The sequence below is a fragment of the Siphateles boraxobius genome, unplaced genomic scaffold, assembly GCF_051911475.1.
Source record: "Siphateles boraxobius isolate OS27281-9 unplaced genomic scaffold, OSU_SipBor_1 65, whole genome shotgun sequence".
Taxonomy (NCBI): Eukaryota; Metazoa; Chordata; class Actinopteri; order Cypriniformes; family Leuciscidae; genus Siphateles; species Siphateles boraxobius.
In genome coordinates, this window is record NW_027509192.1 from 20077026 (window position 1) to 20104285 (window position 27260).

General features: G+C 47.9%; 1 protein-coding gene across 1 annotated transcript in view; it reads left to right on the forward strand.

Moving 5' to 3' along the window:
• The window catches only part of spire2 (spire-type actin nucleation factor 2), a 140220-nt gene that overhangs the window by 85475 nt on the left and 27485 nt on the right, over positions 1 to 27260 (forward strand). Inside the window, exons 4-9 of the mRNA XM_077211340.1 lie at positions 548 to 628; positions 766 to 930; positions 1173 to 1259; positions 9913 to 10033; positions 10177 to 10343; positions 10587 to 10809. Coding sequence (XP_077067455.1) covers positions 548 to 628; positions 766 to 930; positions 1173 to 1259; positions 9913 to 10033; positions 10177 to 10343; positions 10587 to 10809 — 844 coding nt within the window. The remainder of the gene's footprint in view (positions 1 to 547; positions 629 to 765; positions 931 to 1172; positions 1260 to 9912; positions 10034 to 10176; positions 10344 to 10586; positions 10810 to 27260) is intronic.

Here is a 27260-nt window from a genome sequence, read left to right on the forward strand (position 1 = left end):
GTTAAAAATTTTCAAGTATAATGGGTTTTAACATCGATCATTTAAATGGCATCATTTTATTTTGATGTGTGACTGAGCCTGGGTTCTCCCAAGGTTTTTTTTTCTCTATTCTGTCACCTGATGGAGTTTTGGTTCCTTGCCACTGTCGCCTTTGTCGCAATTGGCTTTTGGCTTGCTTAGTTGGGGACATTGAATTTTATATTTAACAATATTATTACAACATTATTTTCCTATTATCTCTGTAAACTGCTTTGAAACTATCTGTATTGTAAAAAGCGCTACATAAATAAAGGTGACTTGACTTTTTTTTAGATGCTGCTCTGACTGGGATCTGCAACATATTTGCAAAGTCAAGGGACTGTTGCTGGTCTCATAGCAGCATGATTTATATGAGGGGGTATTTGTTGCAGTGTTGTGCAGCCAATCAGCCCTGTGATTGAACTCTCACAAAAACTATATAATGTGGTGTTTTATGTGTCAATTTAATATGCAAAGCTTTATACCCTCCTCTCTTATGTTCTGATAAATATCTGATATTCTCCTGTAGATGCTGAAGAAGATCAGAATAGAGGAACCACAGGAGGAAAATTCCACCACTGAGCTTGATGCTCTTCAACACACTGACTGGGTAAAAGATGTGCTTATTAGAACAGTAGTTTAAATGGTAGTTTCATTTAATCATATATGTCTTTGTGATGTTCAGCAGTGTATGAGCTATGGGTCATGTAATAATGGAAACTGTGTGTTTGTCTTTTGTTCATTTAGACTCGGTTGTGGGTGCAGCTAATGAAGGAGTTGAGGCAGGGTGTGAAGCTCAAGAAGGTGGAGGAACAGCCGTTTAACCCTCTTCCCACGGAGTTCAGCCTCACGCCCTTTGAGATGCTCATGCAAGATATTCGTTCACGCAAATATAAACTTCGCAAAGTTGTAGTGAGTCCATTCTAACTATGCTTACTCATGCAGAGGACAGTGAGGTTGCTGTAGTAAGCACATTTTAAGTGGTTTATCCCTGAATTAATCTTATCCTAACTTGGTAAGTCGACTATATTATGTGTGAGATTATGGCTTTGGAAAGATTTTTCAGCTGATGCAGCATGACAGTGATTAACCATTGTTTTTATATTTGATAATAACTATAATATCATGAATCTATGCCTCCTTTTCTTTTGCAGGTAGATGGAAATATTCCCACGTGTGTTAAACGAAATGCTCATGAGCTGATTTTGGACTTTATCAGATCAAGACCCCCTCTTAAACCAGTTAGTCGTGATAATATTTTGTAACTAATGTGCAATAACACCATGTCCTAACCAGACACAATACAAAAACAATTTCTTACACTGTTATTGTAACTAACACTTTTTAGTTAACTTTACTTAAATTTATTAACTTAATTGTAAAAATCTATAGTAATCTATACTATTCACATACTATTCCATGATTACTCAGAAAACCCAAGTTCAGAATAATTGATTGGTTTGAGTGCCATTTTGTCAAGCAAAAAAAAAAATTTGTTGAGGTGGGGCAATTCTTAATAGACTTATTACTTATTTCCTCTACTTCTGCCAATATCTTTCTCTAGTTGCATTCACTCATTTCCCAAAGTCATCTTGATTATTGAATTGTCATGTAAGGAACTAAGTAAGTAACGTGTCTGGTCAGACAGGTCAATTTAGCTCAAAAGGAATTATTAATTAAGTTATAGGGAATCTTAAAGAATCACTTAAACGGCCGAGCAAATGACTCCAGCGTTCATTTGAACGGGCCGTAACTATCAGCTCTAAAACAGATATAAATATCCAAACTATAGTGAAACACTATATATATCCAAGGTAACTTAGATCACCAGTTTAAGACATTAAATCTGTAAGCACATGACACCAGAACAATTATCTTTAAAATAAAAAGAAGACTTTATTTATTATTCTAACACATAAAACTAATATCTAACACAATCAGATGCACACACACACATTCATACGAGTTGCAGAAAGAAAGAGAGTGAGGAAAGAATGAGTTTTAAGAGTGAGATGATGAATTCCCAAGTTTCTATATGCACTTATAAGACATGACCTGAACGAACCATCAATCATTAATTTAACCCTTCTATCGTTTCTTAGGCGGGTTATTCACGTTTATCTCAATGCACCAGTTCAGCTAAGAGTCTGGAGGCATACTTGCGTTTGTCTGTGCGTTTCTTTGGGAATTCCTTTTGTCGGCGTAAAAGGGTGTTCCCTTTCGTTGTCACTCCGAGTTACGTCGGATGACGACGAATGGGGTTTCGCTTAGAAAAAGCCTATCAACTTCGAGTATTACAAAACGAGCCAATGGCAAAGAAATGCCATGGGTCTGCAGAATTTGCATGGCGTAACTCCGCCCCACCTCGTGGGTATAAAAGGAGGACGCCGGCAACAGGCAGATATGTTTTCGCTTCGGAGCCAAGTGTAATTCTTCACTCCTTAAGCTATCTCTGATTGTCAGCTTCTTACGAGACGAGCAACTCTCCAGTGTTGGTGTGACGGCGATCTCCCGGCGAGTGCACACTTCCTGCTTATCTGAGCGTGGTTTGCCAGCGAGTGTGTTCTCCGCGGGCGCTTCAGCACTGAGTTTCTCTCATAAAAAGAGCTTGCACGCGGCACGTCTTTTTAAAGATGCCTCGCCCGTGCACTTCTGGTTGCGGTCGACTGGTGTCTGACTCTGATGGGCACGAGCGCTGCTTGGTGTGTTTGGGCTTTGATCACGCTAAAGCAGCGCTCGTGGATGAGTCATGTTCTTTCTGTGGGAACATGACCATCGCAACACTTAGATCGAGACTCAAGGATCTCGCAAGAGTGAGAGTCCCCTCATCCACATCCCGATCTAGCGCCTCCTCGAGAGGCTCTACTTTGGCTGGTGGCCAGGGTGATCTGAGGGTGACTGTGTGGAACAAAGCGCCGACTATGTGTCCGTGCCCCGCAGCACCTTCTCCAGTGTTGCAACCCGCGAGCGTTCAGGGGATCATCGCGGGACCGTCCTTTGAGGTCCCGCGGGTGTCCTTTGGCGCTCCAGAGGAAGATGCGATGTCAATCGCAGCATCACTAGGCAGGTCTGATTCGTCTGGAAGTGACGACTCGTCACAGCTGCCACCCTCGGGTGTGAATACGGCTGTGGCTCAGTCCGATCCAGAGATGACGGCCATGCTTTCCCGGGCGGCCGCGAGCATTGGTTTGGAGTGGAACCCTCCACCCTGTCCTGAGCGCTCGCGGCTGGACGATTGGTTTTTGGGTGCAGCTGCGGCTTCCCCTTACTCAGCCTGCCCCAATACCTTTCTTCCCGGACGTGCATGATGAAATCTCGAAGTCCTGGAAGACTCCCATGTCTTCCCGCGACCGCTCGTTGATTTCATCCGCCTTTCCTCCCCTCGATGGGGCAGCCGCCTGTGGGTACACTGGGCTCCCCCCGGTTGAGCGCTCTGTTGCGATGCAGTTGTGTCCTCAGAGTGCCTCTTCTCGCGGCGAGCCTAAGCACCCTCGTCTACCCTAGTGGCGAAGTCCTACAGAGCGGCGGGACAGGCGGCTGCCTCTTTGCATGCCATGGCCACTCTGCAGGTCTATCAGGCGCAGATGCTAAGGGACATGCACGAGGGTAGGACGGACCCAGGGCTCTTCGATGAGCTGCGCGCCGCCACCGACCTCGCCCTCCGGGCGACGAAGGTGACCGCACGCTCCCTGGGTCTGGTGATGTCCACAGCTGTGGTCCAGGAGAGACACTTGTGGCTGAACCTGGCTGACATGCGGGACGCTGAGCGCTCTCGCCTGCTCGACTCCCCCATGTCCCAGGCCGGCCTATTCGGCGGTGCGGTGGAGGACTTCGCCCAACAGTTCTCCACCGCCCAGAAACAGACTGAGGCCATTAGGCACATTCTGCCCCGACGGCCCGCTGCTGCCTCCACCCAGCCGACCGGGCAGATCCCTCAGTCCGTTCGCCGCCGAGGGCGCCCTCCTGCGGCTCCCGCCCCTCCCGCCCGGCCCAAGCAGCAGCCTCCACCCAGGCCCGGTCGCGGAGGAAGCCGTAAGAAGGCGCCCCAGCCCTCTCCAGCCCCGCCCCCCGCTAAACGCCGGGCCAAGCGGCGCTCCTGAGACGGGCTGCTCAGGGATGCTGAAAATTACTTCTCAGGAGATGGTAGCATGACCACTCCTTCCCCCGGTGGAGGGCCGGGGGAGAATCTTTTGTTCTCCACTCCCCGCTGCTCACCCACGGGTGGGCAGCACCCTAATGTGGTTAAAGAAAGAAGTAACATTCCCATCCCTGAGCACACAGAGTTCTCGGACGACACGGTGCGCCGCCTCCGAGCCGTGCACCCCTCGTCCCCCTCTGTCCCAGAGCCGGTTGGCAGTGCGCGCCGTCCCCCGACCGTGCCGCTCCCTTCCGCCTCTGTCGCCAGCCCCCTGGCAGAGCAGACCCCCGTGGAACGTTCTTCCTTCCCTGGTCTCCTCTGTCAGGGCGCGGTTAATGACTGTGCCCCCACACCGGGCCGCTATGCCGTCCACGTCCGGGCCAGTCATTCCGCCCTGCTGCACCATCGGTGGGAAGTCTGTGGTCCGTATGACCCCGCTGGCACAGTTTTTGGGAGCCTGGCTAGAGCTCCCCCTCCTGTCCCGCTGGGTCGCACGGACGATCAGGCTCGGCTACGCGATTCAGTTCGCGCGGTCTCCTCCCCGCTTCAGGGGAGTCCGCTCCACTTTGGTCGGTGGCAACGCCCCTATCATGAGAGCAGAGATCGCCACCCTGCTGGCGAAGGGTGCGATCGAGACCGTCCGTCCGGCCGAGATGAGGACCGGCTTCTACAGCCCGTACTTCATTGTCCCCAAGAAAACCGGTGGGTTACGGCCAATCCTGGACCTGCGTGTGCTGAACCGTTCCCTTCACAGGCTGCCGTGTAAGATGCTCACTGCCAAACACATTCTCGGATGTGTGCGGCCCCAGGATTGGTTTGCAGCAATCGACCTGAAGGACGCCTACTTTCATGTCTCCATTCTCCCTCGACACAGACCGTTCCTTCGGTTTGCCTTCGAGGGGCAGGCATACCAGTACGTGGTTCTCCCTTTCGGGCTAGCCCTGTCTCCTCGCGTCTTCACGAAGGTCGTCGAGGCAGCCCTTGTTCCCCTTCGGGAACACGGGGTTCGCATCCTGAACTACATCGACGACTGGCTGATCCTAGCTCACTCTCGAGACCAGGTATGCGAACACAGGGACCTAGTGCTCCGGCACCTAGCTCGTCTGGGCCTTCGGGTCAACTGGGAAAAGAGCAAACTTTGCCCCGTGCAGAGGATCTCTTTTCTCGGTATGGACATCGACTCGGTCGCCATGTCCGCGCAGCTTACGAGCGAGCGCGCGCAGTCACTGCTGACTTGCCTGAGACAGTTCGAGGGCAAGAGTACGGTTCCACTGAAACTCTTTCAGAGGCTCCTGGGGCATATGGCATCTGCAGCCGTGGCAACACCGCTCGGATTGCTTCATATGAGACCGCTTCAGCTTTGGCTTCGCGACCGAGTCCCGAGGTGGGCATGGCAACACGGCACCTTCCGAGTAACTGTTACTCCGTCTTGCCGTCAGACCTTCACCCCGTGGTCGGACCTCAGTTTTCTACGGGCCGGAGTGCCCCTGGAATGAGCTTCGCGGCATGTTGTTGTAACGACAGATGCCTCCTCCACGGGCTGGGGTGCCATGTGCAATGGACGTGCTGCCGCGGGCTCCTGGACAGGACCCCGCCGCCTCTGGCACATCAATTGCCTCGAGTTGCTGGCCGTACGTCTTGCTTTGCGCCGCTTCCGGGCCGTGCTCAAGAACCAACACGTACTAGTCCGTTCAGACAATACCGCCACTGTAGCGTACATCAACCATCAAGGTGGTCTACGCTCCCGCCGTATGTCGCAACTCGACATTTCCACTGTAAGCCTCCCGAGCATGTGTCTTTCCCTTGGCAAGCCACCTTGCCACCCCTGGGGTTGAAATATTCCAGCTGCGGCTGGACACCCCAGTGTTCTCCATGTCTCCTTCGGGTCACATGTGTATTCTCTAAGTCCCCCCCTCTGGGTTGGCAGTAATTGCATATTTCCCATGAACTTGGGATATGCTCCCCAGTGTACCTTGGTATTCCTGTGCTAATTAGGAGTCCTTCGTCCGTGCCAGTCTCACGACAGGGATCTCAGATTTACGCAGGGCACTGGAAGACAGCTGAGAAGGTGGCGTGATTAGACTGGTAACCCCATTCGTCGTCATCCGACGTAACTCGGAGTGACAACGAAAGGGAACGTCTCGGTTACGTATGTAACCCTCGTTCCCTGAGTAGGGAACGGAGACGTTACGTCTGCCTGCCACTTTCCGCTGTACCGCGGGGATCGCCTGAGCTCAGTCTTGGCTCCTCAGCGAAGAAACATATCTGCCTGTTGCCGGCGTCCTCCTTTTATACCCACGAGGTGGGGCGGAGTTACGCCATGCAAATTCTGCAGACCCATGGCATTTCTTTGCCATTGGCTCGTTTTGTAATACTCGAAGTTGATAGGCTTTCTAAGCGAAACCCCATTCGTCGTCATCCGACGTAACGTCTCCGTTCCCTACTCAGGGAACGAGGGTTACATACGTAACCGAGACGTTTCCCGGGTTCGTTGACTGGCTGGTGGTCGATCTCCTCGTGGATAGATGTTTGGGCTGCCAATCACGTGGTGTGTTGGCGAATGGATGGAAAGTCTTTGAAGCTGGAAAGCGGGCTTTGCAGTCGAATCATTTACACGAAACTTTGCAGCAAAACTTAACTTATAATCGAGACTCTCAACGGAAAAGAAAAAGAAAGCTAAGAAAAAGAAAAAAAAAAGAAAGCTAAGAAAAAATGTTCTTCTGATCTTGGTTTGGGTTCTTTTGTCTGCTCGTCTACATGGTTACTCGTCTGTCTGGTTCCTCGTCATGGCTTCTCCATGACTTCTGTAAATTTGCTCTAGCGAACAAATTCACAGACTAAACCTCAACCCAACTTAACAAAATCTCTACTAAAATTCCCTACTGGCTTTTCGGGTCGTAAGATTTTAAACTCAGCTGTTAGTCCAGCCTCTTAGATGAGTTCTGACCAATTAGGCACTGTCTTTATTTGGGAGGTGGCGTTCTCTTCAACTCTCATCGTAAATCATGCGTTATCTGTGATCTCTTTACTCTCCGGCTCTAGCAGAGTACAAAAGTGTACAGTTTAGACATGATTCCTATTATAAGAACACAAAACATTTTACACAGATTTCAATCAAGCCATCTTCTGAATTAAGAACATTATGATCGTACTGATAGAAAACAAGACACACTTTCATTCAAACATCTAATAGTTATAACAATTACATGGCTTGTATGTGATCTAAGCATAATAGACGCATACAGAGATGGTAGATACAATATAGGATTATGTAGTTGAACAATGTTTGATTAGAAGTCCGTCAATAATTGTTTTGGGATGATTTTATGTATTTTTATATGTAAAATCTCAGTCTCTGTGGTTTTAAGAGATTCCCACCCTGGGGTCGTCAAAAGGTCCTTAAAAAGGAGGTGGTCTGTTTATAATCCTTTGTCTTGGGATCAAACAACCTCTGCCTTTATCTTGGTGGGTTCTGAGCCGTGCCATCACTGAACCAATCAGCCTTTTCCAAACTATCCAACTTTGACCAGTTCTTCCTCTATTTAGGCTCATCTCTTTGAAGCTTGCAGGGCCATAAAGTCGTTTTGTAGACTAGCTGGGGCCGGGATCTTTACGGTTCTGGAATGTTGAGTTTTGTGTGGAATTATGGAACGAATCACCTGGAAGATTCATATATTTGGTTTGCCCTCAATTCCTACAGTCAATACAACTTAAAAATCTGAGAGAACCACATAAGCTGACTTCATAAATTGATGTTGATTTTCCTAAAATGTTTTTGTTTGTAGTGTTCCCTTTGCTTGGGCACTTGGAAATTCATTTATATTATTGTAATTCTCTTCCTATTGATGCAGCGATGAAACAAGAAATCACAGTTATTTGGTTTCAAGTGATAACCAAGTTTACCCCTTGGCCTCTGTCCATCATGGCCTCCTAATTATCCCCATATTTACTGATTGGCTTCATCAATGTCTCCTCTCCACCAGTAAGCTGCTGTGTGGTGGGCGTTCTGGCGCAATATGGCTGCCATAGCATCATCCAGGTGATGCTGCACATTGGTGGTGGTTGAGGAGATTCCCCCTTCCATGTGAAGTGCTTTGAGTAACCAGAAAACTGCTATATAAATGTAACAAATTATTATTATTATTATTATTATTATGAAAGGAAGGGAATAAATAGGTTGCTTTGAAAAAGTGACCTATAGCTTTTAACAAAATCATTAACTAATCTATTTTTCATGTTGAATAATGATAAACAACTTGTGAAACTTTTTGGGTTGATACAATCCCTCTATATATGTGACAATATCTTGCAATTGACCATACTTGAGTCATACACAGACTTCAACATTCAGCATGACAAACACAACAATGGTGGCAATTAAATTTGATTTATTTTTATTAATTGTATGCAACGCACTCTGGGAGTAATTCTGAGTAGCTATAGTAGGTCAAGAGTAAATCTAAAGTAAATTATCAAGTAATTTTTAGAACTCTTGAGTAAGTGAACTACACTAACTAAGCATTTGTCAGTACAACATAACTTCCTATTTCACTTTTTTTTTTTACGGCAATAGGTTTGCATGCTTAAGTCTAACTAATTATAATTTACAGTGTACTAGTCACAATCACGACAAGCAGCAGGATACTTTGTTTTGTCAGCTGGTTTCTATTTTTGCGGTCTTGCGCAGGGTAACATCCATCGTTCCTCTCCACATAACTGTTTATTCGAACAGAGACCACCCACTTTTTCAGCGGCCCTTGTTTCAGAAGCATTTTTCACATAAAGTTTCTCCATTGGCATTTGAAAAAAAACTTCTATAAAGAATTCTATTTCATGTACCAAACCAACCAGCTTCGAGAAATTTTTTTACTGAAAATATAATTTATAAGATTTACTTGTACTTGATGAGCTGCAATGGGCGAATTAATGTAATCAAATCAAAAATGTTAGTACAATATGACTAAACGATTGACAATATGTCAGTATGGCAGGTGCGACATATTCACATACATAATATAAATGTAGAAGTAGTGAAGAGATATTATAAGACGACTTCAATTATGTTATTTGCATTGCTTGACAGGAGTGAGACATTCTTGCGCTGTGATTTCTGTTTTCATTGTAACTGCGACTTATATGATTGGTTGATCTCTCTTCATGGTTATGGGTAGTGCTGTTTTTAACTCTGAATTTTTAAATGTTAATTTGGTCCCGTTTTATATTCCATTTTATAGGTGTCTTTAACTACTATTTATATATTAAAAATGTGATTAAATGCAGGTTCTTTAAATATAAGTGCAATGTAACAACATGTATCCAAGTATGTACAAGTAATTTGCATCAAATGCTCTATTTTAATGTAAGTACATAGGTAGAGATACTTAAATATAAAAACAAAATTGAAAGCATTTTTGCTCTTAGTTACAACAAGACAAACTACTTGTCACTGAAAATGTTTCACATTGTGCCAGGTTTGGACATGGTGTATAACTAATCAAGTATTTAAGTGCCTAGTTCTTTAATGTGAGATTAATTGTTTTTAGGAACTGTTGTGTTTGATTGTGAAAATGTCATCTTTCTCAAACATAGCAGTCTGCCTTTCCTTGAAATGCCGATTTATATTAATTATCATAGCCAGTATTGCATTCACAGCTCTCTCTGAAGAAGAGAAAGAAAGAGTGGTAAGAGAAAGAGATAGAAAACCATCAGCAAAATGTATGGACGGTTTTGTTTGAAGACTTTCCTCATGTCCGCAGGTGTCTGAACGCTGTTTGCCTCCTGCCCCTCAGCCACCGCAGTCGCTCCATGATCGAGTCCTGGCTGAGATCAGACAGGATCACAAACTGAAACCTGTGGAGCCGCACAGTACAAAGAGATGTATGTTAATCTCGTATCTCGTATGTTTCTAAGTTTTTTGAAACAGCATCCTTAACACTATCAGTCCTCCTTGACTTCTGTAGTTCTATTCAATTGTGTGTTACGTAGATCATCACTCACAGCAATGTTTTGTCACTCTTCAGCATTTGGCTCATTACCATGTCTGGCACAAACCTGCCAATGTGACATCAAATCCACTTCCTGCATTGACCTGTCAGTCGCAGGAGCAGGGTACCGGCCACCGTCCCGCATACGTGTTCTTCTAAAAGCTCCAACACTGGAAGAAATGGAGGAGATGAATATATTTGAGGTAAGATATTTCAGTGCAGTCAGAATTTCTTTTACGATCTTGCTCTTTCCTTTGTGGCAACAATGGTCATGGAGAAAATGTAGACTTTAAGACTTTAAAGAAGAGTTGCATACTTTAACCAGCATAATTCACATGAGAATTTCAGAAGGCAGTTCGTTGGAAAACTCTGGTAGATCTCCCTGACTTAGTTTATTTGAATTGTATTTTTAATTTAAATAATGTGCCTCTATGTTTTTTATGAAGGATGAAGAATCTCCAGATGGTGTGGATATCAGGCGGGCAGAGAGCTCTCCTACACCTCTGAAGAGAGATCGCTCCTTCTCTGAACACGACCTGGATGAGCTCAGAGGGGAAATTATGTCATCCCGCCCAGAATCACCTCAGCTCACAGGCATTGGTTCCCTTGGAGGAGAGAGACCTCGATCACACACGCTGACGGGGGTCAGACCACCACACATCTATCAAGGTCAGACCTGGATAAACATCTGTAAGACGTAAAAGTTGCTCAGCAAATTTAACGAATATATAATTATATTTTTCTGTCAAAAAAAAGGGCGTCAACCCTTTAATAAACACAGTATTTATTTTATTTTAGGACCCCCTGTGGTGAAAATAACGTTTTTAATGTTGTTTATATGTCTATGTGGTGTTTTTAATATGCTTTAAAACAAACCATGTGCAAATTCATAACTCAATAGCATGTGTTTTTTCTCCTTAAAATGCAGTGAGCCAAAGACAGTTCCAAAAACGTGGTTTGAATTTGTTGGTATTTCTTACATCACAAACTACCTTGTAACCAGTCAGGTCAACGTAGTGTGTGAATTATGTGTATGATGGATATTACGATGTTATGCTGAACTATATACCATTCTCCAATGACGTTCTACAAAAATGTAATATATGGCCATATATGTGTCACGGCTGGAACAATGCTAACAGGGGCGAGGACTCAAGTGCAGGAGAATGATCTTTAATTACAAAAGAACAAAACCCACGAGGGGGAAAACATAACTAATGAATACAAAAAACAACAGAACATAAAACGTGCTGAAGGATCACGGGGAACGGGAAGCATTAGACAACGTACCGACACAGAATGCAAACAAGAGGGGACTTAAAAAAGGAAACCAATAAGGAGGGAACAGGTGGATGAACTCAAACAATAATCAGATAACAAGGGGGAGGGATCAGACAATGACACAAGCACATGGCCCAAAATAACAAAACACCCATGTGCAGCACAAGACAGGAGAGGCATCAGACAATATGTACTTATATTTTAAATAGCATGACATATCTCCTGTCTCGGACAGGTTGTCTTTTCAATTTGGGGATGCACCAGTCCATGACCCAATTGGAAACCCAGATACCGGACCTCTACGCCCCCAATTGCACACTTCTTCGGGTTAGTCGTTAGCCCGGCCACTCTCAGTGATCTCAGGACGGCATGCAAATGCCCCATATGACGCTGCCAGTCATTATATGATAAGATGATAATGTCATCCAAGTAGGGAGCGGTATATGCAACATGCGGCCACAAAATGTTATCCATGAGACGCTGAAAAGTGGCCGGTGCCCCAAAAAAACAGAAAGGAAGGGTAACAAATTGGTGTAATCCAAACGGTGTCGTAAAGGCTGTTTTTTTTTTGGGATAAAGGCGTTAAGGGGATCTGCCAATATCCCTTTGTTCTTTGTCGAATAAAAACGAGCTGCACCCCGCCAATCAAGAAATTCGTCAATCCTCGGCATTGATCTCCTCCTGGGGCCAGAGCGAAGGATGTGATTTTAGTGTTCACTTCTGGCGCGAGATCCTCCCCCCCACTCACTGCTGTTGCCAGCATCACTAACTCCGCCTCGCTTCATTTTTTAAGGAGATTGAGGTGGTAAATGTGATGTGCTCCGCTTCTTTCTGACCAAATTACCTCATAATTTAGATCTCCCACTCGTCGTGTGACCTCAAAGGGTTTTCCTCTGCGAAGGTCCGTCCTCCCAAGCCTCTCTGAGAATGTTCAACACCCGTTCTGGCTGTCGTCCATAGAGAAGCTCGAAGGTGGAAAACCCTGTGGAGGCTTGCGGGATCCACATGCCTCAGCGGACATCTCAAATAGGCCTTCTGCCTAAAATATGGGCGCTCAACGCTGCCACATCAAATTAAATTAATTAATGTTTTAGTGTAATTTTTTTAATTAATTTTACCTTTGGTGGCTGAACAAAAAAAAGCTTGACGCTCGCTTTCCGAAAGATTCCATTCCATAGATTTCCAAACTGAAATAATATTTATTACTTAAAAGTATGTTTACAAAATCAAGGATAATAAAATAAAGGATTGAATCGATCTGTGTAACATGGAGTCAGGCCGTGAGGTCAAAGACTGTCACTTCCGGTTCTGGCCACGCCCTCAGGTGCAGTCACAGGTCCTTTATTCCCAGAGGCCTTACATCTCCTGCTTCAACCCCTAGGTGGTGCAGACTCAAATAACATTGGGTGAATTAGTTAATTATTTAACACAAAAAAATAATCCTAATTTTAGCTCCTACACTCATAAACTGAAAAACCACATTACAAAATTCTATAGGAAAATCTTGAAGATTAGTCTTCAGGGTTTTGACGTCATCCCTGCAACACTCTATTGCTACTTTAGCTAGTTACTCCTTAGACACATGCTCTACACAAGTAAATGAATGCTGATACTTCTAGCTACACAGGCAATTTTTTGTGAGTCAGTATATGAGACAAAATGCAACAGACTTGACAAAATGCATCAAACTCCAATTCAAAATGCAGTACAAGTACGGGTTGCATTTTCAGTGTGCCGCAAGGCAATGTTAATTTCGTTGATGTATAATTTTTGTCATAATTTTTGTCAACAACATTTTTTCACTGATGAAAACAAAATGATAACTAAATAAAAACCGGGTTTTGAAATGACAAAAAAATATGACAAAAATCTATTCAGATCTAGACAAAACGAGATGAAAATGTTAGGGAGGGATTATTTGGGAAGAGATTCAGTCAGAACTATTGTCCTGCTTGGTAGATGCACACATTTGAATTGTTACGTGATGTTCTACCCAGTGGAACATAAGATAGCATCATAGACTGTATAAAACAATGGACAATGGTCCGTTACGTCACCCGAAGGTTTCTGAAGAGCATTTTTGAAGCCCAAAGTGGGCGGAGCCGGCCGTCACCATCTTGGAAGCGGGATTAGCTGAGGTTACAGCTAACAGACAACAGACAAACGGCTAGTAATAAATTTATAATAATAATAAATTTGATTTATAACACACTTTACATCAATTCAATGACCTCAAAGTGCTACAAATACAAAACAGAATAAAAACGGAAACATTAAAATAACACTTTTAGCCCTAAAAGGCATTTCTAAAAAAATGGGTTTTAAGGCCTTTTTTAAAAGAGTCCACAGTCTGTGGGGCCCTTCGATGGATAGAGAGAGCGTTCCACAGACTGGGTGCAACTGAACAGAAGGCACGGTCACCCATAGTACGAAGCCTTGTCCTTGTTGTAAACCTTTTTCTTCTTAAGTATAGGAGACTTAGAAGTGAAAAACCAGGAGACGTTGGGATATCTTTCAATGCAGAAGTTACTCTTTATTGAAGACTTTGCTGTTGCGATGCTGTAGTCACCAAGTCTAAAATCTTACCCAAGTCTAACTAAGGGAAACGTTCCTTTGCAATTTATAAACATTTCAAGGGGGTGGGATTAATTTCAAAGAGGAGGGGACTCTTGAACAAAACATGTCAATGAAAGTACATGATTTAGCTGGTTCCCTTTCCTAGTCACTCCGAGTTACGTCGGATGACGGAGAATGGGGGTTTCGCTTAGAACACCTATCGACTTTGAGTATTACAAAGCGAGCCAATGGCGATGAAATGCCATGGGTCTGTGGAATTTGCATAGCGTATCTCGGCCCCACCGCGTGGGTATAAAAGGAGGACGCCGGCAACATGCAGATATGTTTTCGCTTCAGAGCCAAGAGTATTTCTTCACTCCACAGCCATCTCTGACTTCGCTCTACGAGACGAGCTTCTCTCTCCGGTGTTGGTGTGACGGCGATCTGCAGCGAGCTCACAGTGCCTGCTGATCTGTGCAGTGATCTGCCAGTGTGTGTGTGTCTCCCTGTGCGCTTCAACATCGCAGAGTTTTTTCTCCTCTCATAAAAGAGCTCGCACGCGGCACGTCTTTTGAAAGACGGCTCGCCCGTGCATTTCTGTTTGCAGCGGACTGGTATCGGACTCTGATGGGCACGAGGGTGCCTAGTGTGTTTGGCGTTTGATCATGCTTGAACAGCGCTCGTGGATGACTCATGTTCTCTCTGGGAACGTGATCATCGCGTCATATATAGGTCGAGACTCGGTGAACTCGCAAGAGTGAGAGTCCCCTCATCCACCACCCGATCTTCGGCTGGTGGCCAGGGTGACCTGAGGGTGTTGGTCTGGAACAAGGTGCTGACTCTGTGTCCACGCCCTAGCCCCCCCTCTTTAATTACGGTGCCCGCTAGCGAACTGATGATTCCACGAGTCTACCCTCGGGTGGCCCGTGTGTTTTCATTTGAAGCTACAGAGGATGATGCTGTGTCTGTAGCAGCATCACTAGGTAGACTTGATTCTTTTGGAAATGATGACTCGTCATAGCTGCCACCTTCTGGTGTGCATACGGCTGTGCCTGAGTCTGATCCGGAGATGACGGCCATGCTTTCCCGGGACGATTGGTTTTTGGGTGAGGCCGTCGACCCGCGTCCACGGCAAACCCCAATATCTTTCCTCCTGGACGTGCATGATGAGATCACTGGTCCTCTCGTTGGTCTCATCCGCCTTTCCTCCCCTCAGGGGCCGCTGCCCATGGGTACACTGGGGTTCCCCCGGTTGAACGCTCTGAGTGCTTCCCGGCGCAATCCTAGGCACCCGTCCAAAGCCTGTAGTTCTTTTCGTCTACACTAATCTGTGGCGAAATCCTATAGTGCCACAGGACAGGCAGCTGCCTCACTGCATTCCATGACCGTTCTGCTGGTCTACCTGACCCAGATACTCATGGACATGCAGGAGGGCGGGACTGACCCGAGGCTCTCAGTGAGCTGCGGACCGCCACTGACCTTGCTCCCCGAGCGACGAAAGTGGCCGTACGCTCTCGGAGTCAGGTGATGTTCACCAGTCTGGGGCTGACCGGTCTGATGTGCATGATGTCGGGCGGACCCGTCTGCTCGACACCCCCATCTCCCAGGTCGGCCTCTTCGGCGGTGCGGTTGAGTGCTTCTGCCCAACAGTTCTCAACCGCCCATGAGCAGATCGAGGTTAGTCTGCCCGACGGCCCCGCCGTCCGCTCAGATCCCTCAGTCTGCCCAACGCCGAAGGCTCCCTCCCACGGTTCCAACCCCGCCCATTCACCCGGGCCTGGCTCTGGAAGACCGTAGGGGGGATGCCACAGCCCTCTCCAGCCCCACCCCCCGCTAAATGCCGGTTAAGCGGCACTTTTGAGATGGGCTGCTCAGAGATGAGACTCAGTTCGCACGGTCTCCTCCCCGCTTCAGGGGAGTCCACTCCACTTTGGTCGGTGGCTATGCCCCTATCATGAGAGCGGAGGTAGCTACCCTACTGGCGAAGGGTGCGATTGAGACTGTCCCTCCAGCCAAAATGAGGTCCGGGTTTACAGCCCCTACCTCATTATCCCGGAGAAGTCTGGTGGGTTACGGCCAATCCTGGACCTATGCATCTGAAACGCTCCCTTCACAGGCTGCCGTTCAAGATGCTCCTGGCCAAACACATTTCTGGATGTGTGCGGCCACAGGATTGGTTTGCAGCGATCGACCTTAAGGACGCCTACTTTTATGTCTCCGTTCTCCTTCGACTCAGACCATTCCTACGGTTTGCTGTCAGGGCGCGCGCATATCATGGCGCTGTTCTCCCATTCGGGCTAGCCCTGTCTCCTCAGCCCTTCACAAAGATTCTTGAGGCAGCCCTTGTTCCTCCATGGGAACACGGGGTTCGCATCCTGAACTATCTCGGTGACTGGCTGTCTTAAGCTCACTCCTGGGACCAGGTTTGCGAATACAGGGACCCAGTGCTCCGGCACCTAGCTCGTCTGGGCCTTCAGGTCAACTGGGAAAGGAGCAAACTTTGCCCCGTGCAGAGGAGCTCTTTTTTCGGTATGGACTTGGTTGCCTTCTCCACTCGGCCATTGCTGACTTGCCTGAGACTATCAAGCGCAAGAGTGCCGTTCCACTGAAGTTTTTTTTTTTCAGAGGCTCCTGGGGCATATGGCATCTGCAGCCGCGGTACGCCGCTCAGATTGCTTCATATGAGACCGCTTCAGCTTGGCTTCGCGACCGAGTCCCGAGGTGGGCATGGCAACACGGCACCCTCCGAGTACCAGTTACTCCGACTTGCCGTCAGTACTCACTCCGTGGTCGAACCTCAGTTTTCTACGGGCCCGAGTGCCGCTGGAACGAGCTTCCCGGCATGCTGTTGTCTCAATAGATGCCTCCACGGGCTGGGGCGCCATGCGCAATGGACATGCTGTCACACTCTCATGTTGAGCAGGGATGCTCCTGAAAAGTTCAGTGAGATTTATCACACCCAGGTGTTGAGCAGAAATGCTCCTGAGGTTCAGTGAATTTCTTCACACTTAGGTGTTGAGCAAGGTTGCTCCTGAAGCTCAGTGATTCTCGCATGTAGTGTTGAGCAGTATGGCATATCTATTGCCTCGATTTGCCGGGAGTACGCCTTGCCCTGCACCTCTTCCGGGCTTTGCGCTGGGGTCAACACGTACTAGTCCGATCAGACAATACCGCCACAGTAGCGTACATCAACCGTCAGGGTGGTCTGCGCTCCCGCCGTATGTCGCAACTCGCACGCCACCTCCTCTTATGGAGTCAGAAGCACCTGAGGTCCCTTCGTGCTATCTACATTCCTGGAGATCGGAACTTTGCAGCCGACGAGCTGTCACGGTTTCAGCCCATCTCCGGTGAATGGCGACTCCATCCCCAGTCGGTCCAGCTGGTTTTGGACCAGTTCGGGGACGCATAGATAGACCTGTTTGCCTCCCTCGACTCATCCCATTGCACGGATGCACTGGCGCACAGCTGGCCGCAGGGCCTACGCAAATTTGCGTTTCCCCCAGTGAGCCTTCTCGCACGGACCTTGTGCAAGATCAAGGAGGACGAGGAGCAGGTCATTCTGGTTGCGCCGTACTGGCCCACCCGGACCTGGTTCTCTGAACTGATACTCCTCGCGACAGCACCTCCTTGGCCAAATCCTCTGTGGAAGGATCTCCTTTCTCGGAGACGGGGCACCCTCTGGCACCCTCGACCCGATCTTGGAGGCTCCACGTGTGGCTCCTGGTCGGGACAAGGCAGGTTTGAGTATCCTGCCACCAGCGGTGGCGGCTACCATCACTTCCGCTAGAGCATCGTCCACAAGACATGTCTATGCGTTGAAGTGGAACCTCTTCGTCAACTGGTGCTCTTCTCACCGAGAAGACCCCAGGAGATACTCGATCAGTGTCGTGCTTTCCTTCCTGCAAGATGGGCTGGAGCGAAGGCTGTCTCCCTCCACCCTGAAGGTGTATGTGGCCGCTATCGCCGCATATCACTAAGCAGTTGAAGGTAAGTCTCTGGGGAAGCACGACCTGATCGTCAGGTTCCTGAGAGGAGCGAGGAGATTGAATCCTCCTCGCCCTCCTCTCGTTCCCTCGTTCAGTGGTGTTAAATGCCTTGCAGAGGGCTCCCTTTGTGCCTCTGCAATCAGTTGAGCTTAAGTTCCTGTCTATGAAGACAGCACTCCTGGTTGCATTGGCCTCCATCAAGAGGGTAGGGGACCTGCACGCATTCTCCGTTGACGAAGCGTGCCTGGAATTCGGGCCCGGTCACTCTCACGTGATCCTGAGACCCCGGCCTGGATATGTGCCCAAGGTTCCCACCACTCCCTTCCGGGACCAGGTGGTGAACCTGCAAGCGCTGCCCCTGGAGGAGGCAGACCCAGCCTTGGCACTGCTATGTCCAGTACGCGCTCTCCATGCTTACGTAGACAGGACGCAGTGTTTCAGGACCTCAGACCAGCTCTTTGTCTGTTATGGTGGGAGACTGAAGGCAAAGGCTCTCTCAAAGCAGAGGTTGTCCCACTGGATAGTGGACGCCATTGCTTTGGCTTACCAACAGCAAGGCCGACCGTGCCCCCTTGGTGTGACAGCCCACTCCACCCGGAGTGTGGCTTCCTCTTGGGCTCTAGCGCATGGCGCCTCGCTGGCAGACATCTGTAGAGCTGCAGGCTGGGCGACACCCAACACATTCGCCAGTTTCTATAATCTTCGAGTGGAGCCTGTGTCCTCTAGTGTACTCGCTTCAGTCAGCTAGTACTGGACCCGCTCAGGTGTCTTCGCTTGCTCGCCATTCCACTCCACGGACTGGATACGTGCGATATTCCTCAGGTGAGCTTTCCTCTCTGAAGCCCTGAGTTCCTCCAGCACTGTTGACGCTGGCGCCACTGTCTATTGCCTGTGCGTCGGCTAGGGGCCTCCGTGTGCATGGTTCCTCCCCTGAGTAACCCCCACATGTCTATTTCCACTGTAAGCCTCCTTGAGCATTTGTCTTTCCCTCGGCAAGCCACCTTGCCACTCCTGGAGTTGAAAGTTGCCACCCCTCGGGCTGGTCACTCCAGCGTTCCTCCATATGAAGCCCTCCGGCCATATGTGTGTTCTTAAGTCCTCCCTACGGGTAGGCATGCTGCGGCATATTTCCTCTGAGATATGCTTCCCAGTGTACCTTGGTATTCCTGTGTTAAGTAGGACTCCTTCGTCCGTGCCAGTTTCACGACAGGGGGATCAGACTTTCGCAGGGCACTGGAAGACAGCTGTGAAGGTGGCGTGATTATACGGGGACCCGTCCGACGTAACTCGGAGTGACTACGAAAGGGAACGTCTCGGTTACGTATGTAACCCTCGTTCCCTGAGTAGGGAACGGAGACGTTACGTCTCCCTGCCACTTCCACTGTACCGCTGGGTAGTACGCCAGAGTTCAGTCTCGGCTCCTCAGCGAAGACATATCTGCATGTTGCCGGCGTCCTCCTTTTATACCCACGCGGTGGGGCGGAGATACGCTATGCAAATTCCGCAGACCCATAGCATTTCATCGCCATTGGCTCGTTTTGTAATACTCGAAGTTGATAGGTGTTCTAAGCGAAACCCCCATTCTCCGTCATCCGAGGTAACGTCTCCGTTCCCTACTCAGGGAACGAGGGTTACATATATAACCGAGACGTTACCTGATTTCATCAAGTAACAGTGTAACTCAGTGCCTTGAGATGCTAATCCAATCAGCCTGATTAGATCAACAAAAGGCCCAGCTGACCTTTGAGATGTGACAAGAGGTTAATGTCCGAAACTTTGATTGCCTCAAAATGGAAAAAACTGTGAGCAACTTTCTCAGTTAAAATACTATAGTATTGGAAGCTCAATTAAACATTTTAATACATTTGTAACACTACATCCTCAAAGGCTGGAGGAGGTTGGCCTGTCCAGCATGAAGATGGCGTGATGAGTTGTTTGAGATATAGGGGGGCAGTGCCATGGAGGCACTGATGGAACATTTACATTTATTCATTTAGCTGACGCTTTTATCCAAAGTGACTTACAATTGCTATACAGTATATGTCAGAGGTCGATCGCCTCTGGAGCAACTAGGGGTTAAGTGTCTTGCTCAGGGACACATTGGTTTCTCACAGTGGATTCGAACCCGGGTCTCTCACACCAAAGGCATGCGTCTTATCCACTGTGCCACCGCCACCCCTATAAAAGGGAAGCCAATGAATAGTAGTGACAGCAGCGGTAATCCCCCATGTCACTCAAGTGGCCATGCTCTTAATTATGCAGAACTTTAAGGCTTAATATAATCGAAACAGATGAGTTCTAAAAAAATTCTCTCCCCTCACAGTCGTCATGAAGGGCAAAATTAGCTATATACTGTAGACCAAAACCACTTTTTGCATCAGGCTGCTTTTTTCTGCTGTAAATTTGGGCATTTTAACATGGGATTGACTCTCTTTTGGAGCTAGTGGCCAATCGATGAATTGCAGTTTTAATCACTTCTGTGTTGGATTCAAGAGAGAGAATGGAAAGTTGCCGCTTGGTTGGCATACACTGCATGTCTCATAAAACATAAAAAAATGTAAACATCTGGGAGAAACAGAAGACCAGAAATATGGATACTTCTGAAAAAGCGAGACAGAAAGCTTAATTCGGTTCAGTTTTCTTTGTGCACACAAAAGCCACCTCTCAGACAGTGCACGGATATTGAATTGAGGTCTCTTTCACGTCTTTTCGTGCTTGAACGGACAAATAAACACAAAATTATGTCAAAATGTCCGTTTTGGCAAGAATTCATGTAAACACAGACGGTTCTATCTTAATTGAGTAAACAGTTGTGAGAATATCAAATGTGTTTCAGTAGCTATGTTTTTATGACCCTGTTTTTATGCGCATTTTGAAGTATTGCATCAGAAACAAGTGATGGAAACGCCAAATTTAAAATAAAATCCCTTTTTATGAATAAAAGGTTTTACGCTCGCTTGAGGTGGTTTTTGACTTGTGCGAAAAAGAGTTTATGCGAATAATGGGAAGTGCAAATGCATTTGCTGAATAAATTCTGATGTAGTGAACATTAAAAACAATCGCTGTTTCCTCATGAAGGGAATTCCGACACTTTATAGTCCCTGCTCAATATGATAGTTTTACCTTACAAATGCTGCATTGTTTGAGTGTGTTACTCATCTTGTTTTCTGACCCGATATTTAAGGATGATCTTTTCGCCACACTGCTCGACCACACACATGCCATGCAGTGACTGCATGTTATGTTAATGTGTAGCCTATACTGTATGTGCTTGCGACGAATCGAGAGCGGCGTCAGTAATATCATCACACGTGATTGCACGCATACAATACACATCAAAATAACATTCAGTTAGTAACTACTTGACGTGTGGCTGAGCAGTGTAGCGAAAGCATAGTCATATTATTCTGTCTTGTATTAATATACAAAAGGGGAAAACGGCTCTCAGACGGGAACCAACTCTCACCGTTCACTTAAAGCTGGCGGCTCATAGAGCCGACTCATTCGTGAACGACATATCTATTCAAGTCACCTTTATTTATATAGTGCTTTTTACAATACAGATTGTTCCAAAGCAGCTTTACAGAGATAACAGGTCTGTTTTTCTGCTGATGTCATCGTCCAGCTCAGTTCAGTTCTCATATACCGGTGTCAATGCAGGCAGATCAATAATATTGTTGAACATTAAATGTCCCCAACTAAGCAAGCCAAAAGCGAAAGGTGACAGTGGCAAGGAACCAAAACTCCATTAGGTTCTCAGAATGGAGAAAAAACTTGGGAGAAACAAGGCTCAGTCGGGGGGAAAACTGGCCAATGAACGAACAGTGTATTATTAGGATTCAGGCAGCATTACGGGTCGGAGGTGAGATTGGATCAGAACAGTCAGAATATTATCTAGTTCCATCTGGTTGAAGATCGGAGTCACGAGGTATAGAGACGAGTTTGTTGAGGATCTGTGCCGATGGCTGTCGTGTTGATGAGGCCTTCACAGGGGAGAGTCTAGTTGACACAATCTCTTCCGACACTTCAGGGCTGTGGTCGTGTCTAACTGCAGGTCCACCATCTAAAGAAATAGCATGCACACAGAAATGTTCAGGAGCTGGTTTTCAACCTCTGCCCTGTGAGGGTAACACTTTACAATACAGGTGTACTAATATGCGTCAATTCATGCCTAACTGATGCACAGATAATCTGATGTGTTAATGTATGACTCTATATGATATTCTATATGATTAATAGATTAAGTAAGATATTAATTTCGATGAGTTAAATGTGTCATCATGTATTAATTCTTCAATAATATATTGTATTAACTAACAGTGTAAATTAATGTGTTAATTAACACAATTGGTCAAAGCTATGTACTTCAACTTCCAGTTGTCTGCTTTAATTAATCATTAACTAATGATTTGCAAATTTATCATTATGTTATGACTTTACCTGTTAAGGCACATGACTAATTCTTAAGTAATATGCCATTTATGGGTTTTGACAGTTGCACATGCAGTGAATGTAATGCCAGAGAATGTGTTTGAAGGATGAGTAAGTTCAGCTGCAATCAAATATCACACTAGAATCTGAACTGCTGACCGATGTTATACTTTGTTTAAACGCGGCTATTATTGTGTCATGCAGACATCCCAAGTCTCCCGGAAGTTGCGGGAGTCTCCTGCATATTGATAGCGGCTCCCTGATGCCCGCAAATTTGTTCAAATCTCCCGGAATCTCGAGCTCGCGAGCTCCAAGCGTGTAGCGCACGCTCGGCAGAGAGGGAGAGGGCGAGAGACCTTGCCTGTATGTGCAAATGCGTGTGTGCCTCATGAAGCGCATGCCAACCCCCCCCCCCCCCCCCCCCCATTGCAAGTCCATTTGCAATGGATTCCCGCTTGGCTCTCAACGAAGGTGGTCGCATTTTCTCTTTCTCTCCCTCCCCTTACCTCTCCTGCTTTGCTTCTTTCGTCACGTCTAATGTCTTGTACTTTGAGAGACTCAAAAACCAAGTCTCTCACTGCTCTCCAAAACCAAGAAATTATGGATTTGATCAACTGGTCTCTCAACGCAATTGACACCATCTTCTCGACGAGAAGCTTGGGTTCGGGGGAACCTGACTGCCCTGCCGGAACGTTCGCAGCTGGCTACACGATGGACGCGTGGGAGAGGTGGCGGGTCGTGTGTCTGGCGACTCTTTCCGTGGAGGACATTGAAGATATCTACCTATTCGGCACAATGATAACAGGTCTTCTGCTGATTGGATTAGGCATTGCCCTGGTTTATCGAGGAACTAAGCAGACGGTGACAGCTGTCAAAAGCCCCGCAAGGCTGCCCGTGATGATTGAAACGGTGGGCAGAGCTGTCAGCACTCAGACTGGGTCTATTAACCACAATATGGATAACATCATGGAGAAGCTCACAGCTTTGCAAAGGCAAATGGATCGTCTCAGAGACCAAAATGGACCAGGAGAATAGCCTGTATAAATTGAATGCGGCTACTCGCCCCAAGACCAAACAATCCCAATCTTATCTGTTTCGGCACCCCCTAACCAGCACTGGCCTTGGCCAAGGCCGCTGCGGGAACAACAGCTCTCCCGGAAGAGCGCTGCAGTGAGCCGCTCTTGCATTCCTTCCCCGACTCCTCAGACACCTGGTGATGGTTGACTCTGCCTGGGACATGATCAAGGTTGTCTCCATGGCAACTTGCTGTGTATCGCTATGACAATCCTGCGGACTGAGGCTCCTAGATTATGGGGCTGGCTTAGCGACTCTCTCCAGGCCTACACACACATGAACTTACACATACACAGATATGCACCTGCCCCACACCCCATCCCACGCCTTCGCCGCTTCGTACCCCCAGTCTGACAGGCGGGTCTGTGACCAGCGCCATAATGGCTGCAGGCCGGATGCTGCTTGCCTGGGCTGGACTAACTCCATCCCCCACTCCCAACCGTGTTGCAATGTCTTGTTTGTAGAGTGTACTGTTTATGTGCTAATGTTGCTGAGGTGTTTTTTCCTGTTCCCAGACTGTTCTCGTTACAGGAGCATAGTCTGGGGATCGTCTTTTTTTCTCCTCACCTCTCCTCATGTCATGCTGTATTTTTCTCAAGTTGGCGCTGATTATAGCAGCCTCGGTAACACCTTATTACCAAAGCAAATTCCTTGTATGTGCACAACACTACTTGGCAATAAAATTGATTCTGATTCTGATTCTGATTCTGATTTGTCCTTCATAACAGAAGTAGCGCAAGAGCTTGGAGTATGTCAGTAATAGAATGTGGCATCAGTTTCCTGTCTGTGTTTTGTTGTGTTGTGTAGTATCGTGCAGCATCCAGCGTAGCATCACTATGACTGACTATAATGGACGCTCTATTCTCTTTGTCCAGTCTTGACACTGTGTTATGAAATAGCAAGTGGCCGGCCACATGTTCTCAGTGTTCCACCTTTGAATCCTAGACCTCAAGCTTAACCTGAACATGAACAACAAGGCACTGGATGCGGCTGTTCATCTGGCACAGTGGAATCCTGTTTGTGGATGGTTGGAAATTGAAATCCATTGCTTAGTGTGGATGTCAAAATCATAATGGCGTATTATAGAGAACAAAATTATAAACACAACACTTTTGTTTTTGCCCCCATTTTTCATGAGCTGAACTCAAAATCTAAGACTTTTTCTATGCACACAAAAGGCCTATTTCTCTCAAATATTGTTCACAAATCTGTCTAAACGTCTCGGTTACATATGGTAACCCTCGTTCCCTGAGGGAGGGAAGGGAGACTTAGGTCATGACTGACCAATAGGAATCTCGCTAGAGAGGCCAATCTACTTCGAGTGAAACTAAAACAAGCCAATACACATTGGCGTGCAATCATCTGCAACAGCTGTGCAGCCTCGCAGCGCGGGTATTTAACAAGCAGCTGGTGCGATTGCACACTAGTTTTTTGCTGAGGAGCCAAGCCTGAAAAAGCTGGCGGGCGGGCGGCAGCAGATGTGGCGACGGGACGTACGTCTCCGTTCCCTCCCTCAGGGAACGAGGGTTACCATTTGTAACCGAGACAGTCACTACAACGTAGGTCATGACTGACCAATAGGAATCCCTACCAAAGCGCCACAGGCGCTGCACCCCATCCAGCGCCCCGTGCAAGCCTCTACACCTTCTTGCCTGGAAGGACGATAGGAGGAGGCTTACACAGAGTGAATCTGACACTGTTGTTCCGTGATAACCCATACAGTGAGATATTGGATAACACTGGGAAAGCGTGCCCTTTCTGTTTAGGAAGGAACGCTGCGGAAGCCGCTTCTTCAAAGAGTTATGTGGAAATACATATGGACTAGCCCGAAGGCTGTACTGCATATGAAATAATGGGTGACTTAGCCCAAGGGAAAGACACGGGCTTCCGATAGGAGCAGCCGTGGAGAATATACACATATCGGATCCCCGTAGGGTCACACATATGGAACCCAGCCCAGATCCGGTTCTCAAGGATTCAGTGGATAAGGGCCTGGCGCCGGATGCTCCGCCAAGTCCGGGCCGAGAGGTTTGGGCTGGGTTGGGTCTGCCTCCTCTAAAGGCAGCGCTTGCAGGTTCACTACCTGGTCTTTGAAGGGAGTGGTAGGAACCTTGGGCACATAGCCAGGCCGGGGTCTTAGTACCACATAGCTGTCACCCGGCCCGAACTCTAGGCACGATTCGTCGACCGAAAATGCCTGCAGGTCTCCTACCCTCTTGACAGAGGCCAGTGCAACCAGCAGCAAAGTCTTCATGGAAAGAAGCTTTAAGTCTACTGACTGCAGAGGCTCAAAGGGAACATCCTGAAGTGCTCGAAGCACCAGGGAAAGATCCCAAGAGGGTATGGAGGGGGGTCGAGGAGGATTTAATTGTCTCGCCCCCCTACGAAACCTGACGACCAGGTCGTGCTTTCCAACTGTTTTGCCATCTATGTGGTCGTGATAAGCTGAAATAGCGGCAGCATGTACTTTGAGGGTGGAGGGAGACAGTCTACGCTCCAACCCCTGCTGCAAGAAGGAAAGCACAGACCCTATCGAACATCTTCGGGGGTCTTCTCGGCGAGAAGAACACCACTCAAGAAACAGGTTCCACTTCAGGGCGTAAGCACGTCTCGTGGACGGTGCCCGTGCTGAAGTGATGGTGTTAAGTACCTCTGGGGGTAAGTCACCTAGAACCTCCGCGTCCCGTCCAGGGACCAGACTTGGAGTTTCCAGAGGTCTGGGCGCGGGTGCCATAGGGTGCCCCGTCTCTGAGTCATAAGATCCTTCCTCAGAGGAATGGGCCAGGGAGGGACTGTCACGAGGAGCATGAGTTCTGGGAACCAAGTCCGGGTGGGCCAATAGTGAGCCACCAGAAGGACCTGCTCCTCGTCCTCCCTGACTTTGCACAGTGTCTGCGCAAGTAGGCTCACTGGGGGAAACGCATATTTGCGAAGGCCCCGGGGCCAGCTGAGTGCCAGTGCGTCCGTGCCGAGTGTTCCCTCGGTCAGGGAGTAAAACAGCTGGCAGTGGGAGGTCTCTGAGGAGGCAAACAGGTCTACCATAGCCTCCTCGAACTCTCTCCACATCAGCTGAACCGCCTGGGGGTGGAGTCGCCATTCTCCCGGAAGCACAGCTCATGATAGCTCGTCGGCCACACGGTTGAGCACGCCGGGGACATACATGGCTCGAAGCGACCTCAGATGCTTCTGACTCCAGAGGAGGAGATGGCAGGCGAGTTGCGACATGCGACGGGAGCGTAGACCACCTTGTCGGTTGATGTATGCGACGGTCGCTGTGTTGTCCGTACGGACCAGCACGTCCCTGCCCTGTAGTGGCCTTTGCAAGCGGCTCAGAGCGAGATGTACTGCTAGCAACTCGAGGCAATTGATGTGCCAATGCAGTTGGGGGTCCGTCCACACCCATGACACTGCATGCTCGTTGTACGTGGCACCCCAGCCGGTGGCAGAGGCATCTGTGAATACCACAGCATGCCTGGACACCTGTTCCAAGGGGACTCCTGTCCGCAGGAACAAGAGGTCTGACCACGGGCTGAAGGTCTGGCGGCACGCCGGTGTGATTGCCCCTTGCGAGTGCCGTGATGCCACGCCCATCTCAGGACTCGGCTGTGAAGCCAGTGCTGAAGCGGTCTCATTTGAAGCAGGCCGGGCGGGGTTACCGCTGCTGCTGCTGCCATATGCCCCAGGAGCCTCTGAAAGAATTTCAGTGGGACCGCCGTCCTGCCTTTGAACGTGTTCAAGCAGTTCAGCACCGACTGAGCACGCTGCTCTGTGAGGCGTGCTGTCTGAGCGACC